A 17,399-nucleotide genomic window follows, 5' to 3' on the forward strand; every position below is an offset into this window, starting at 1 on the left:
GCGCAGCGCAGCGCAGCGCAGCCGCCCGCCGCGGCTCCGACTCCCTGGGTGGGAGAGGGCGACGCCGCGGGATGGGGCCGGCCTCCGGGGACCTTAACCCTTGCGGCCTCATGGAGATGGCAGCTAAGTCTGGACCCCGAAAGGCTGAGCAGCGTGTATTGACCCAGACAAGAGCTCAGGCGGGGCCATTAGATTTCCTGAGTTTGAGAGACGACTCTATTGGCGACTTCTTTTTTTTTTAAATCCCCATTTCTTCATCTTTGAAATGAGGATAATTATACTGCCTACCTCATGGGCTTGTGAAGATTAGAAAGGGATGTTAGTCAAGTGCTGGGTGCAGACTAAATTCCCAGTAAAAGGAATTATTCGCAGAGAAGGGGGGGGGGTTCAGGCTTCTTCCGTTTTGGGCAGCTCAGAGTATTTTAAAAATTAAAATAGCCGAAACCGGTTTGGCTCAGTGGATAGAGCGTCGGCCTGTGGACTGAAAGGTCCCAGGTTCGATTCTGGTCAAGGGCATGTACTTGGGTTGCGGGCATATCCCCAGTAGATGTGCAAGAGGCAGCTGATCGATGTTTTTCTCTCTCATCCATGTTTCTAACTCTCTATCTCTCTCCCTTGCTCTCTGTAAAAAATCAAATATATATATATATATATATATATATATATATCTACACTAATAAAAGAGAAAAATGGTAATTGGCGTACGACAATACCCTTTTCATTGGTTAATCAGGGCTATATGCAAATTAACTGCCAACTATGATTGGCAGTTAACTGCCAACAAGATGGCGGTTAATTTGCATATGTAGGCACAATGCAGGGAGGCGAAAGGGAAAGCAGGAAGAAGCCCCCTGCCACTGACAGTGATCGGAAACCCAGGGGGGAGCTAAGAGCTTTGCCCTGCCCCCCAGCCATGATCGGAGAATCAGGTGCCTTTTCCGCCCTGGCCAGTGATAGCAGGAAGTAGGGGTGGAGCCAGCGATGGGAGCTGGACATGGTCGAAGCTGGCAGTCCCGGGAGCTAGGGGTCCCTTGCCTGGGCCTAAAGCGGAGCCCACGATCGCGGGGCCGCTGCAGCTGCAGGTTCCTGCTGCCCGGGCCGGATGCCTCAGCCAGAGGCGTTAGGCCTGGGCAGGGGCGGAGCCTGCAACCACGGGGAGCTGGGGGTCCCCTGCCCAGGCCTGACACCTCTGCCAGAGGCCTCAGGCCTGGTCAAGGGGCCGATCCGGTGATTGGTGATCGGAGGGTGATGAGGGTCAACTCCTCTGGCCGAGGCATCAGGCCTGGGCGGGGGGTGGAGCCGGGGATTCGGGGGATATGATGGTCCCCTTGCCCAGGCCTGAAGCCTGGGTCAGAGGCGTCAGGCTTGGGCGGGGGGTGGAGCAAGCGATCAGAGGGAGATGGGGGTCCCCTGCCCAGGCATGATTCCTGGGCCAGAGGCCTCAGGCCTGGGCGGGGGCCAGAGCCAGTGATTGGGGGGAGATGGGGGGTCCCCTGTCCAAGCCTGACACCTCTGGTGGAGGTGTCAGGCCTGGGCAAGGGGCTGATCAGGCGATCGGAGGGTGATGGGGGTCTACGCCTCTGGCTGAGGCATCAGGCCTGGGCAAGGGACAGAGCCAGCAATCGGAGGGGTCTGGGGGTCCCCTGCCCAGGCCTGATGCCTGGGCCAGAGGCGTCAGGCCTGGGCAAGGGGCCGATCCTGCGATTGGAGGGTGATGGGGGTCAACGCCTGAGGGCTCCCAGTATGTGAGAGGGGGCAGGCTGGGCTGAGGGACACTCCCCCCCCCCCACCCAGTGCATGAATTTCGTGCACCGGGCCCCTAGTGTATATATATAAATTAAAATAATTCCAAAGCAGCGTGGCAAAAATTATGGTAGATTTTACTTTTTAAAAATGTATCTTTATTGTTGAAAGTATAAATGTGCCCCTTTTTCCTCTATTGACCCCCTCCACCCCACTTCCGCCCACCCCCTTCACTGCACTGTTGTCTGTGTCCAGGGATTATGCATATACTAGAGGCTCAGTGCACCAAATTCTGGCACAAGTAGGGTCCCTAGTGGCTGTCAGCTGCCTGCTGGGGCTTTCCTTCCGCGTCGCCCCCTGGTGGTCAGAGCCCGTCATAGTGAGCAATTCAATTCTGGGTTGGTCGAACTCCCTAGGGGACACTTTGCATAATAGGCTTTTATATATATAGATGCCAAAAGTTCTCCCCCATTCCCTTTGAGATGCTTTAGTCTTTGCCGTGCTTCCATGTCTCTCTATTTTGTTTGTCAGTTTATTTTGTTGATTAGATTCCACACGTAAGTGAGATTATGGTAGATTTTAAATGCTATTTAAGGAGTTGAACACCATCAATACATAAAAAAAGTATAGGATCAAAAAATGTGCTATTCCTTAAGTCATAATAGGACTATACAATATATAAAGTTGAGTGGATTTATTGCAATCCTGTCTTTGACCATACTATTTGAGATATTTGAAGTCTAAATATGAGGCCCCTTGTGAATGGGATGTCCATGCCAAAAGGGCCTCCTGATCCCTGCTGCTGTAGTCCCTAAACATCTTCTGCAGTTAATTAACCTCAAATTCAGACCCTTTGGTGATGTTGAAAATAGTTAGTCTTCAATATCATTGATAGGTTCAGCAACTTTAAGTGAAATGAAGTATAATGAACTCAATTTTACCTTAGGCTAATTGGCACAAACAAGTGTTAAGTTCCTACGGCCTCATCAACTTTAAATGAAACGTTATTCAAGGACCTGCTGTATTAGACTGGTAACTGAAGTTAATTTCTCCAACAGCTATTCTTACCTTCATAATATGGTATATAGAAATTAGCTATAACATTTTGTTATCTGTTCTCTGTTCCCTTTTCTTGTCTTCTTTTGGCTAATTTGAACACCTTTTTAGTATTTGATTTTATCTATTGTGTTTATGACCATATCTCTTTGTATATTATTTTTAGTGGTTGTTCTAGGGGTTACAATAAACATAAGTAACTTTTCAGAGTTCACTTAGAATCAAAATTTGGCCACTTCAAGTGGGATTTTTACCCTCATATAAATCCCTTTATCTTCCCTACCTTTTATTTATAGTTGTCATATATATTAGAATCATAAAATTCTAATTGTGAAAATTTGAATTACAATTTTTGCTATAAACTATCAAATATTTTAAAAAGAACTCAAGAGGAGCCCTAGCTGCTTTTGCTCAGTGGATAGAGTGTTGGTCTGCGGACTGAAGGGTCCCAGGTTTGATTTCGGTCAAGGGCACATGCCCCGGTTGTGGGCTAGATCCCCAGTAGGGGATGATTCTCTCTCATTATTGATGTTTCTATCTCTCCCTCCCTCTCCCTTCCTCTCTAAAATTAATAAAATATTTTTAAAAAAGAACTCAAGAGGAGAATAGTTTATTATGTTTACCCAGATATTTACCATTTCTGTCCTTGATGCTCCAGGTTAATTCAGGTATCATTTGCCTTCTATCTGATGAACTTCATTTAGCAAATCTTTTAGAGCATGTCTTTTGGCAAAACATTATTTTGGTTTTCCTCTTCTAACAATGTTTTTATTTTACCTCCATTCCTGAAGGATATTTTCACTGGATGTAGAAATGTATTTCCTGGTGTTTTTTGGGTGGGAAATCCCAGCAAGGTGCTGACTCCATCAAATGACCTTCACTGACCTAACCACAATACCTGGGAGATCAAGTAGTGCCTTCCAACTCTGAAGTCTAAGATTGTGGGAGAGCATGAGGCTGGTCCCAGAAAGGTACAGCACACAGAAAACTGCCTATCGAAATGTCCTGTCATGGTCAAGGCTGCCCAAGGCCACTCAGGATACTGTCCCAATCTAATTAACCCCCAATTCCTTCTATCCCTTCCATGTACATGGACAGCCATGTTAGTTATTTAAATCACAGACAAAATCATGATTCTCTCTCATCATTGATGTTTCTATCTCTCTCTCCCTTTCTGAAACCGATAAAAAACAAAAAACCCTAGCTGGTTTGGCTCAGTTGGATAGAGCATTGGACTGCGGACTGAAGGGTCCCAGATTCGATTCTGGTCAAGGGCACATGCCCAGGTTGCGGGCTTGATCCCCAGCAGGGGGCGTGCAGGAGGCAGCTAATCAATGATTCTCTGTCATCATTAATGTATCTCTCTCCCTCTTCCTTCCTCTCTGAAATCAATTAAAAAAAAAGTTACAAATAACAGAAACACCTGCCTGTATATACATGCTGTTATGAATGTTTATCTTCATATATTCTTTGCAGGTAAACATGTTAAAACATAAATGCATCATTAAATAAATACTCACTGGCCCCAATTTATAAATACTGCTTCACTCTATTTAAAACTTCTTCCATTACCCCCAGGCTCAGGTAAAGCTACGGAGTTCCTTCTTCTTGGGATTGGCCAGGTAGTCCTAAGACAGCAAAAGGTATAGAGAAGGTTGGGCCTGTCTGTGATGGATGGAGAAACTAAATAATTAAATTCATAACCACTCCCAAGTCAGCCAGGCCAATACAGCTGGAGGGGACTCTGAAGCCCAGACCAGTATTTAGAGGCAGAGGTGGTGATGCTTGGGCAAGGAAGCACAGTCAGAACCCTCTAGACCAGGGAGGAACACTGATAGGCAGTGAGGCAGGTAAACAGAGAGAGAGGCAGACAGACATGCCTTTCTAGTACTACAGACTCTCTCTTTCCAAAAGAATTGGAACAGCTTTGGAAAGAAAGTCAAAGGGTGAGAAGAGGATCTGGGGTCCTCCCACCCTCCCCAGAGCCCTTCTTGCTCCCCCATGGAAAATGTCCTGGGCATATGTGAGTGGTAAGCAGGACTCACAGACTGCCTGGAACCTTGGCTTTCTTCAGCCATAGGATGAACCTTGGCCTCCTGGAATCTCCACCATTTCCCACTCACGACAGGCCCATTTCCTGGCATGGGGCAGAATGGCAGGACATGATCCCTTCACACATGTCCCCATGCTTCCTTCAAAGAGCAAAACAGTGAAAAATTTTTGGGAGTAGTACTGACAGAACAAAGTCCTGATTAAAAATATTTTCTTCCTAAAACTCAAACTGACATTAAAGGAATAAAAAGGATACATACAAAAGGCAAAAAGAATGGGAAAGGAGATAATTAAAGAACTGAAGAGTTGCCGTAACGGGTTTGGCTCAGTGGATAGAGCGTTGGCCTGCAGACTGAGAGGTCCCGGGTTCGATTCCGGTCAGGGGCATGTGCCTTGGTTGCGGGCACATCTCCAGTAGGGAGTGTGCAGGAGGCGGCTGATCGATGTTTCTCTCTCATCGATGTTTCTAACTCTCTATCTCTCTCTGTAAAAAATCATAAAATATATTAAAAAAATAAAATAAATAAAAAATTACCCCCCCCCCCCAAAAAAAAAGAACTGAAAAGTTCACCACATTTTAGAAGACTGGAAACTTATGGAAGAGAGGTAACTTACATGAGGAGGAAACTACTGTATACCTGCAGAGGTGAGGTATCCCTAGAATGAAGTCAACCCACTCCATAGAACTCCAGAAAGGCTCAGGATGCAGAAGCATCAGGTTATTTCAAATGGTATGTGGTGGCATACGAATTGGTAGAAACTCTTAACTTAGAACAGTTAGATTCCCCAGAACCTTCCCCAGCATCTATTGCAGCTAGCCAACTACCCACCATGTTTCCCCTGCTCATAGTAATTTACTACCTGGGCACCTGTTGTTAGATTCTCAAACTCTAAAGACAGGGATGTTCTTTGTTTTGTTCTGTGGGAATGATTTAATAATCCATTTAAATTTTTAAAAATGTATTGATTTTAGAAAGAGAGAGGTAGGGGGAGGGAGAGGAAGATAGATTTGTTTTCTCACTTATTTATACATTCATTGGTTGATTTTTGTATGTGCCCTGACTACGGATTGAAGCCACAACCTTGGCATGTCGGGATGACACTCTAACCAACTGAGCTACCCAGCCAGGGACAAATGTCACATTTTAAGTTTTAGTTATGGCAATACTCCACTTTTAGATAACAATTCTATAAGTTATATATTGCTAAGTAACAAAGCACTCCAAAATTACTGGCTTAAAACAAGAACCACTTATTTATTCATTCTTCTACAATTTGGGCTTAGTTGGGCAATTCTGTTGATCTTGCGTGGGCTCACTCATGAGGCTGGAGTCATTTAACAACCTGGAGGGTCTAAGATGGTTCCACTCGTATGAGTGGGGCCTTGGCGCTGGCCATGGGGGCTTTACTTTCTGTATGTAATTTTTCATCACTCAGCAGTTTAACCCATTTAACCTTGACATGGTGGTGGGAATGTTTCATGAAAGTAAAAACAGAAGCTGCAAGGACTATTGAGGCCTGTGCTTGGGAATTCACATGATATCACATCTGTCACATTCTAGTAGTTAAAATAATTCAAAGGCCAACCCAGAAACAATGGGTAGAGAAATAGAATTTCTCATTTGATGGGTGGAGTTACAAAGGAATGACCATATGTAATCCTCGACAGGTTAATGCCAAAATTCTAAAGCAAATAAATGGGTGGGCAATAGCAGGTTTACAGTGTGAGTACATAAAATAGAGTTTATTCTTGTATCATTATATATTTATTTATCTTTGTATTATTATTAGCCTACTTTTGCCCACCCCTGTATAATATTTAATGATTTTATGTTGAAAACAATATAGCCTAAAGAAGATATAGGTGCCAATATCACCATTTCCATTTAACATATTACTAGAAGTTTAAGCCAATGCAATAAGATAATAAAATAAAATAAAAGTTACATGCTTGGAAAGGAAGGGATAAATTTGTTATTATTCTCTATATACTTGAAACCTTCAAAAATTATAAAATATATGGATAAAATTATATATATATATGTATACACACACACACACACACACACACACACACACACACTCTAGAGGCCTGGTGCACAAATTCAGCAAGGGTGGAGTTCCTCGGCCTGGTTGGTGACCAAGACCGTTTAGGGCGGCCGGCCAGGGGGAGGAACTGCTGGAGGTGGGCTGGCTGCAAGAGGTTGGCCGTGGGAACGCACTGACCACCAGGGGGATGCTCCTGCATTAAGCATCTCCCCCTTGGTGGTCAGTGCATGTCATAGTGACTGGTCGTTTGGTTGACTGGTCGTAACGGTCACTTATGCTTTTATATATAGATATCTATAATAATAAAAGGGTAATATGCTAATTAGACCAGATGTCTTCTGGACATCATTCCGGACATCCTTCCTGATGAAGCCGGGGCTGGAGGGAAGCCAGCCTGGGTCCTGGGTGCCGGCAGCCAGGGGAAGAAAGGCCTACTCTTGCACGAATTTTTATGCATATGGCTACACTATTAGTACTAATAAGTGAACTTAGCAAGAGTGCTAGATTCAAGCTCAGCCAGCATGGCTCAGTGGTTGAGTGTTGACCTATGAACCATGAGATCATGGTTTGATTCCCAGTCAGGACACATGCCCAGGTGCGGGCTCAATCCCCAGTAGGGGATATGTTGAAGGCAGCTGATCAATGAGTCTCTCTCATCAATGATGTTTCTCATCGTTGATCTCTCTCTCCTCCCTTCCTCTCTGAAATCAATAAAAAAAATATTTTTTAAAAAGAGTTCTGGCTTTAAGACCAATATACAAAGGATAATTGTAATTCTATATTTATACTGAAAATAACTAATAAAAATTAAATTTTACCATTTAAAAATACCATAAAATATCAAAGATCTAAAATAAGTCTAAAAAAGATGTGAGATCCCTACACTTACAAAAACTATAAAACATTAAGAGAAATTACAGACACATTAAATGGAGTGGTGTACTCTATATAATGCTATCTTAGTTTCCTAGGCCTGCTGTAACAAAGTGCTACAAACAGAAATTTACTGTCTCACAGTTCTGGAGGCTGGAAGTTCACAATCAAGGTATCAGTGGAGCCTTAGTCTTTCTGAAATCTGTATGGGAGAATCCTTCCTTGCCTCTTTTAGCTTCTGGTGTTTATCACCAATCCTTGGAATTCCTTGGCTTGCAGCTGCAGCACTTCAATCTGTGCCTCGATTGTCGCCTGGTGTTCTCCCACCATATGTCTGTCTCTATATCTCCTCTTTTTATAAGGACATGTCATATTGCATTAAGGGCCAACCTTACACCCATATGACCTCATCTTAACTAATTACACCTGCAACAACCCTAGCCTGTATAATAAAAGCCTAATATGCAAATTGTCCCCTTGGGCGGTTGTTCGACCAGGAGACGGGAGGAGAGTTCGACCGCTCGCTATGATGTGTGCTGACCACCAGGAAGCAGGCGTGGAACATGGCCGGTGTCAGCAACGCGTTGCAACCTCTCGCTGGCTACCTGGGGGTGAGGGTGATGGGATGGAGGTGCAGTGAGAATGCGGGATGTCTGCTGAGCTTGCTCTCACTCCTCCTGCTACCCTCCCTTGGGATGCGAGGGCTCGCTCACTGGGGAACCCCCTGCCTCTCCCCCCCCCCCCATGCTCAGGTGCTGGGCACCTGTGAGGAGCCTGCCCCGCACCCACGTGGCCTCTTCCAGGTGAGCTGGGCTGTGGCCGCTGGGACCGCAGGGGCCTGTCCAGCTCCCTGTGTGTTTGTGCAGGACCCGGTCTACGAGGCCGGCTGGGAGAGAGTGTGCTGCCCGCCCAGTGTCCCTGTGGTGCCACTGGGTGGCCCAGAGGCCCACGCTGTGCCCCAGCCTGTGGCATCTGGCTGCGTTCACCACACCTCCACATGGGGACTCTGGCGCTGTGACTCAGGCATATGGGCGGTGCGCAGGGGCCCGGGGGCCCAGGTGCTGCCCAGGGCCCAGAGGTCAGCTGGGACCTGCCCTTCCACGCCAGACGCTCACACTTTGATCGCTGGCCAGGCCTAGGGAACACACTGTACGCGGATATTGTGCACCGGGCCTCTAGTTTCCAAATAAAGCCACATTTTCAGGATTAGGACTGCAACGTATCTTTTTGGAGGACATGATTCAACACAATAAATAACAAATGCTAATTCTCCAAAACATGTCTACAGCTTTAGTGCATACTAAACAAAATCCTAGCTGCTTCTAAAGTTTATAAGGAAAGTTTTGTTGCATTTGGCAAGTTGATGCTAAAATTTATATGAATATGCAAAGAACCAAGAAAAGCCAAGATGATCTTGAAGGACATAATGGGAAGGAAAACTTTTTCTATCACATAACAAGATTTATTATAAAGCTGTCATAGAAATGGAGACAGTGTAATATTTCTGCAAAGAGAGACAAAAGGAATAGGTTACACAGTCCTGAAACAAATCCACACCTTTATAGACAACTATATATGCAAAGGCGACAATACAAAGCAGTAGGGAAAAGACAGACTTTTCAAAAACAGCACTTAATCAGATTAACATTCATATGGAAAAAATGAAATTTGACTTATCTCATACCGTACACAAAAACCAACTTTAGGTTGTAGATCTAAATAAGAAAGGCAAAGTAATAACAGTTTCAGAAATTAGTAAGAACCTTTGGTAGGAAAATATTTTTGAACAGATACAAGAAGCTTTAAAGGTCTTTTATGTTCATCAAAAGACACCAATAGCCATGGCCTGTGTTGCTCAGTGGTTGGAGTGTCAGTCTGAGCACCGATTCCCGTCAAGGGCATGTACCTGGGTTGCAGGTTCAATCCCCAGTGGGGGGCACGTGCAGGCGGCAGGCAAGCAATTGATGTGCCTCTCTCACCTCGATGTTTATCTCTATCGCTCTCTCCTCCTTCCCCCTCCCTCCCTTCAATTGTCTCTAAAAATCAACGGGGGGGGGGGGGGGGAAATATCCTCAGGTGAGGATTAACAACAACAACAAAAGACACCAATAATGGGTTCTGGCCAGGTAGTTCAGTTGGTTAGAGCATTGTTCAGATAAGGTTGTAGGTTCCATGCCCAGTCAGGGCACAATGAATGCATAAATAAGTGAAACAATAAATTGATGTTTCTTTCTCTCTCCCTCTCTCTCTAAAATCAACAAATAAAATTTAAAAAGACACAAATAATAAAGTGGAAAGACTGTCCACTGAGTGGGAGAAGATAATGGCAATACATACGTATATTCAACAAAGGACTCATATCCAGAATACATATCGTAAGAAATTGGCAGATAATCCAATACAAAAATAGGTCTGAGACTTAAATAGACACTTCATAAAAGAGGATATCCAGATATTAAAAAAAACATGAAAATGTCCCTAGCTGGTTTGGCTCGGTGGAGAGAGCATTGGCCCGTGGACTGAAGGGTCCCAAGTTCGATTCCAGTCAAGGGCACCCGCCTGGCTTGATTCCCAGTATGAGGCGTGTGGGAGGCAGCCAATCAAGGATTCTCTTTCATCATTGATGTTTCTATCTCTCTCTTCCTCTCCCTTTCTCTCTGAAATCAATAAAAATATATTTAAAAAGCGACAACATGAAAATGGACTCAAACTCATTTGTAATCTGGAAAATCCAAATTAAAACCATAATCAAATACCTCTATACCCCCACCAGAATGATTAAAATTAAAAAGATGTACTGGTACAGTAGTAGTTATTGGCCAGGATGTGGGGCAACAGGAACTCTCATACATGGCTGGTGAAGTGCAAACTGAAACCACTACTTTCTTAAATTGTTTGAGCTCTGGCCAGTGCAGCTAGGTTGGGCTTCCAGTGCACCAAAGGGTTGCAGGCTCGGTCCCGCTAGGGGGCGTGTGGGAGGCGGCCCATCACATGGGTGTTTATCTCCCGCTCCCTTCCTCTCTCTCTAAAAAATCAATAAAAGATCTTTTAAAAAAATTGTTTGACATTATCCAGTTAAGTTATACAAATACATAACAAGCAATTTTGCTGCTAGGTATAAAATTACCATATGTGCATATGTGCCACAAAATACAGGAATATTCACAGCAACATTATTCCTAAGAGCCAAAAATTGGAGACTCGTCAAATGTCCACCAATAGTAGGAGGTTAAATTGCAGCATATTTCTAAAATGGAATACAACACAGCAGTCCAAATGAACGAACGAGACAGCCTCACAAGTCATAGATGACTCTCCAAAACAATGTTGAATTAAAACATACCAAATCTTGACTTTGTACAACTTAATTTCTTCATTTACACCTCCCAGATAAAAATTTGTACCTCTTGGGGTTGTGGTGAGGACTAAGGAATGACGCATGTCCAGCAAGCTCTTGGCTTAACAAATATTAGCTATTATTTATTACTATGTTCTCCTAGGAGGCCCTTTCTGGAAATGAGCGTCAGAGAATGGTGCAGCGCACTGACTGCGTCGTCTAACACCCCCCCTCCACCCCAGTCCCTTCCTCTACCTTTTCACAATTGGGTCTCGGTCTCTTTAAGAAGACAACCATCCCTGAGGAAAGAGGAATGCTGGGAAGAGCCACTAAGCTCAGGACTAGAGCATGATGGGAAAAGGGGGTGCCGAGACCAGGGAAGCACACGCCCGCTAGTCCGCCTGAGGGATCGCACTGGGTCACGCGGAAGAATTCTGTGAAAATAATTCTCGCCCCGGCGCGGGTCTCTCGGGTCCTATTCCTGCTTCTCCGGCCGGTGCTCCCCGGCAGGAGAGGGGCGCCCCGAAGGTGAGCGCGTCTGGTGGTGACTGGAGGGACTGCGCGGGGAGGGGTCACACCATGTGATGGGGCGGGAACCGAGCGGGGCGGCTCCGGCGGACTGCTTGGCGGACGCGGGGCGGGCTTCGCCGCGGGGAATGACGCGCTCCTGAGGGATGCGTTCGCTCCCGCCGATTCCGAGTTGGGACTCGGTGACGCGCGTGGGGAGTACTGGTGGAGACGAGAGTTTCGGAGCGAGTACGATGCTCGGAGGAGAGACGAGCGCGCCTAGATTGGTAATGTTGTGGCAAGGAGACCGAAGTTCTCACTTGTTCTTGAGCTCGGGCTCTTAAACCAGTGGCCCATTGCAAGCCTGGCTTCACCACCAGGAAAAAGACAACGTTGTGGAGGTACCTTTTGCTGCAGGCTTGGTGCATCCTGTTTAGTACATTTCCTAGCGGGTCTAGGAGAAGGAAAGGCGCTGCATGGCTAATAGAATTTTTTGTTTGCAGGATGGGGAAGGGGAATCAGAGCTCAGAGCGTCTCACTCCTAGGCATCGCAACCCTGGAGACCTTGAAAAGTGCATTAACTTAGTCCAAGGAGTGGGGCCCTTAATGGAGGCCTCGAGTAAAGGCCGAGTTAGCGGCGGGGGAGGGGAGCTCAAGGGGCCCCACTTTCAGACATAAAAGCTGAAGTGGGTCTCCAAGTCCTAATTCTCATGGAGTTAGAAACTGTTTGAGTCCTTTCCCTTGGTCACTTCTTCCCATGTCTTGGTCTGCAGGGCTAATACCCTCTGTAACTTTCAAAATATAAAAGACCAGAGTGCTCGTCTTTAAAGATCTTAGGGAAGTGGGAGCTATTGCCAGAAGATTGTTGTCTCACGCGAAGGTAGCAACTAAAGGAGCAGAAGGCAGGAAGAAAGGAGAATAGAGTTAGTCATGGCCCCAGGAAAGTTTGTTTTTTCAGATGCTCAAATCTAAAGCCTTGTGCTCAACACGAAACGTTTAATATAAACATGAAAAAAAAAAAAAAGATTAACCTGAGTACCAATCCTTTATATTGTGTTTTAGGAGGAAAGCTATCTATTACCAAGAAGAAATATATTAGTTTAAACTGGAGAATTCCTTTACATAAATAATTAGAATGAAAGAACCTTTGGATGGTGTATGTGGCAGAGCAATGGCACCACAGCAGGGACTTCCAGACACAATTAAAGAGGAACCTGACAATGCTCAAGTAAGCATTTCATTTCATTTAATTGTTTTTTAAATTCCTTCTTTCCTATCTGGTAAATTCAAATTTTTAGTTAGGCAATTTCTAGCTTGTACATTAAAATGACCCAAACTGATTTTTTTCTCCTCATTGGATGAGTAAATCAGTTTTTCTGCTCTTTGAATGAAAAAAGACCTTGGTATCCATATGATGTTTCGTTTTGTAAAAAGAAAGTAGTATGTTACCATTTTTCCATGCTTGGAGTACCTTTTTTTAAAAAATTCTCTTTTATCTGATAAAAGTTTGCTTTTATTCTCTAAGTATTGTGGTCTATTCTATGCTAGGGGATCCAGGAAGTGATCAAAGTCACCCTAGCCCCTTCCCTCATAGAGCTTATAGGTTAGTAGGGGAGACAGACATTACCCAAGTAATTGCTCAAATAACATCTAAAATTGTAAACTGTGACTAGTGCTCTGGAAGAAAAGCATAAAATAGGGAATCTGACCTAGATTTGGTTGGGGGCAGAGGCTGACTAGGAAAGGCTGCCCAGAGGGAAGGATTTGTGAGCTGAATTATGAAGAATGAATAGACTACCCAAAAGCATGGAGAGTGTTCCAGACAGAGGGATCTGCACATAGGAAAACCCTGAGTTGGAAAGAGACATGGTTCTTTTGAAGAACTACAAGACATTCCAGAAACGAGGTTTGACTATAGAGTCAAAAGAATGACCCCCCTTCCGTCCTCCCACTGGTGTGGCTCAGTGGTTGAGTGGTGACCCATGAACCAGGAGGTCACAGTTTGATTCCTGGTCAGGGCACACACCTGGGTTGTGGGCTCAATCCCCAATAGGGGGCGTGCAGTGTAGTGATGACATTGTACTCTATAGATCTGATGACATTAGTCCCTTTAAAGACTGTCTCCTGTGATAAAGCATAAACTTTTTTTTTTAAAATATATTTTATTGATTTTTTACAGAGAGGAAGGGAGAGAGATAGAGAGTCAGAAACATCGATGAGAGAGAAACATCCATCAGCTGCCTCCTGCACATCTCCTACTGGAGATGTGCCCGCAACCCAGGTACATGCCCTTGACCGGAATCGAACCTGGGACCTTTCAGTCTGCAAGCCGACGCTCTATCCACTGAGCCAAACCGGTTTCGGCAACAGCATAAACTTTTTAGTGTGACATGCAAACTATCCATATTTAGGCCTTTGTTTCCCTCTTCAGTATCATCACTCATCCTCATTTTTCTAATCTCTGCTCCTGCAAACTATTTGCATTTCACTCAAAGTATATTCTGTTGAGTTTTGTTTCCTTGACTGCACAGTTCATTTCTTCTGCCTGTGGTATCCTAAACTAGATAGCTTGGCAAAAATTTTCTCCACTTTTAAGACATAGTTTAACTGTCACTTAGGGGTGAAATTAATCTTTTTTTTTTTTCTATTGCATAGTGCTTTTTATTTTCTTGTATTTTATTTTCTTGTTAGTCCTCACCAGAGGATATTTTTTCCGTTAACTTTTAGAGAGAGTGGAAGGGAGTGGGGAGAGACAGAGAAACATCCATGTGAGAGAAATATATTATCGATGTGAGAGAGGTATATGCCCTTAACTGGAACCAAACCTGCAATCCTTCAGTCCATGGGCCAATGCTCAAACCACTGAGTGAAACTGGGTAGGGCTATTTTATCTTATTATTATTTTTTTAAAATATATTTTATTGATTTTTTACAGAGAGGAAGGGAGAGGGATAGAGAGTTAGAAACATCAATGAGAGAGAAGCATCGATCAGCTGACTCCTGCACACCCCCTACTGGGGATGTGCCTGCAACCAAGGTACATGCCCTTGACCGGAATCGAACCTGGGACTCTTCAGTCCCCAGGCCGACACTCTATCCAGTGAGCCAAACTGGCGGGGCTTATTTAATTTTTTAAAATCTTCACCCAAGGATATGCTTATTGATTTTAGAGAATGAGGAGAAAGGGGAGAGAGAGAAAGAGAAAGATAGAAACATCGATGTGAGAGAGAAAATGGATTGGTTGCCTTCCGTATGCACCCTGACTGGGGGTTAAACCTACAACTTAGGTACGTGTCCTGACCAGGAATCGAACTCTCAACCTTTTGGTGTACAGGATGATACTCCAAACAACAGAGCCTCCTGGCCAGGGCAAGTATTCTTTTTAGTAAGTTAAAGGACATGTATATAGGTACTTTTTGCAAGTGTCAATAAATAGCTGTTGTTATTTAAGTACTAGAGGCCCGGTGCACAAACATTTGTGCACTCTGGGTCCTTCAGCCCGGCCTGCGCCCTCTCGCAGTCTGGGAGCCCTTGGGGGATGTCTAACTGATGGCTTAGGCCCGCTCCCCTGGGGGGACATCCTAGCGCTGCCGTGGAGGTGGGAGAGGCTCCCGCCACTGCCGCTGTGCTTGCCAGCTGTCAGCCTGGCTTATGGCTGAGTGGCGCTCCCCCTGTGGGAGTGCACTGACCAGCAGGGGGCAGCTCCAGCTCTGCCCCCCATTGCCCTGCTGGTCGCCGCACTCCCATCTCCGTCCCCTCCCTCTGCTCGCTGGCACCCACCTTGGCTGGCTGCTGCTGCCTGCTCGCCGGCCCTGCCCCCTTCTGCCTGCTCATTCCGCCGCTTGGTCGATTTGCATATTAGGCTTTTATTATATAGGATAATAAAGAACATCCACTTAGGATTGAGTGGAGTTGGAGTCATTCATTCAACAAATATTTATTAAATGCTGTAATTATATTATACAGGCAGCCCTCAGATTATGTCAGACTCGACGTATGTCATTTCGTGGTTATGTTGCCATCTCCCATTTACAGTATTTTTTAAAATATATATTTTATTGATTTTTCACAGAGAGGAAGGGAGAGGGATAGAGAGTTAGAACCATCGATGAGAGAGAAACATCGATCAGCTGCCTCCTGCACACCCCCTACTGGGGATGTTCCTGCAACCAAGGTACATGCCCTTGACTGGAATCGAACCTGGGACCCTTCAGTCCCCAGGCTGACGCTCTATCCAGTGAGCCAAACTGGCTAGGGCCCATTTGCAGTATTTTTTTTTTAAAAAAAGTTTCATCATTTTGATGTATGTACATATGTGGTTTATGTTTTTTATTATTTATTTACCGCAAGTAAGTCAGGAATTGTTATCTTTCTTTTAATTTTTTTTTACTGTTTCACTTCATTATTGCTGTGTATGTCCTCCCATGTGAGTGACATAGGTGCTTATGTAGGTGGGTTCCGACTTACAGCAAAAATTGCATTATGTTGCGCTGTAGGAACGGATCTCTGACATAACCCGAGGACCTACTGTATAATAAAAGCCTAATATGCTAAGTGTCTGGTTGTCCATGGCCGTTCAATCAAAGCATAATATGCTCATGAATGCTAAGGCCGGTCAACCGCTCGCTATGATGTGCACTGACCACAAGGGGGAAGACAGTCGACCAGTTGCTATGACGTGCACTGACCACCAGGAGGCAGATGCTCTGACCCGTAGGTTAGCTTGCTGCTGGGGTCTGGCCGATAGGGATTGAGCAAGACGGGCCGGATATGCCCTGGGGCCATCCTGCGGTCCCTCCCTGGCTGGCCAACCTCCTGCGCCCCTCCCCAGCCCCGATCATGCACCGGTGGGGTCCCTCGGCCTGGCCTGCACCCTCTCACAATCCAAGACCCCTCAGTTGGGATGTCGGAGAGCTGGTTTTGGCCTGATCCCTCAGGCCAGGCCGAGGGACCCCGCTGGTGCACGAATTTGTGCACCAGGCCTCTAGTGAAAATAATAATTATAGCTAGTATTTTTATGTCTAAATCATGCTTAACTTTTGGCTAACTGTAAGGCATCATGCTACATACTTTGTTGGTATTAAATCATTTATCCTTCATAATGGGCCTACAGGTTAGATAATATATTTTATAGATAAGAAAGTTGAAACTAAAGAAGATTAAGTAACTTGTCTGAGCCAAGATCACATCTGTCTGTCTACTGTCAGAACCCAGAATCTCCTCTGTTGTGCTATGTTGACTGCTGGCTGTTGAGTATATAGATGTGGAAAAACAAATATGGCCCCTGTCCATAGTGGACATGGTCCTTTCAGTCTTTTGTGTGTGTGTGTGTGTGTGTGTGTGTGTGTAGGGGAGAAGGAAGGGTGTTGGTTGGGCGTTGCCCAGTGCACTGAAAGGTTGCCAATTTCATTCCTGTTCAGGGCACATGCCCAGGTTGTGGGCTCGATCCCCGGTAGGGGAGTGTGCATGAGGCAACTGATGGATGTTTCACTCTCACATTGATCATTTTCTCCTTCCCTCTCCCTTCCTTTCTTTGTTTCTGGGAAAAAGAAAAAAGAATAAAGACAGTCTTACAAAGATAGGTATATATATTTTTAATTTTTTGTTTCATGATTATATTTTATTTTTAAGCATTTAAAAATATGTTAAGGGTAAATCTGATTTGGACTGTGATGATTTTTAAAAAATACATATTTTTTTATTGATTTCAGAGAGGAAGGGGGAGGTAGAGAGAGATAGAAACATCAATGATGAGAAAGAATCATTGATTGGCTGCCTCCTG

The 17,399-nt window shown here is 44.9% G+C and overlaps 1 protein-coding gene across 8 annotated transcripts in view; it reads left to right on the forward strand.

Moving 5' to 3' along the window:
* The first annotated feature begins 11,460 nt into the window (after positions 1-11,460).
* Positions 11,461-17,399, forward strand: part of ZMYM6 (zinc finger MYM-type containing 6) — a 45,798-nt gene continuing 39,859 nt past the window's right edge. Inside the window, exons 1-2 of one of the 8 annotated variants that reach the window (XM_059690258.1) lie at positions 11,461-11,638; positions 12,680-12,845. In XM_059690258.1, the coding sequence (XP_059546241.1) occupies positions 12,753-12,845 (93 nt within the window). In that variant the 5' untranslated portion in view covers positions 11,461-11,638; positions 12,680-12,752. Of the gene's footprint in view, positions 11,639-11,702; positions 12,019-12,679; positions 12,846-17,399 lie in introns of those variants that run through there. The other 7 variants (XR_009452038.1, XR_009452037.1, XM_059690263.1 and 4 more) reach the window with 7 other exon arrangements.

The sequence above is a fragment of the Myotis daubentonii genome, chromosome 3, assembly GCF_963259705.1.
Source record: "Myotis daubentonii chromosome 3, mMyoDau2.1, whole genome shotgun sequence".
NCBI lineage: Eukaryota > Metazoa > Chordata > Mammalia > Chiroptera > Vespertilionidae > Myotis > Myotis daubentonii.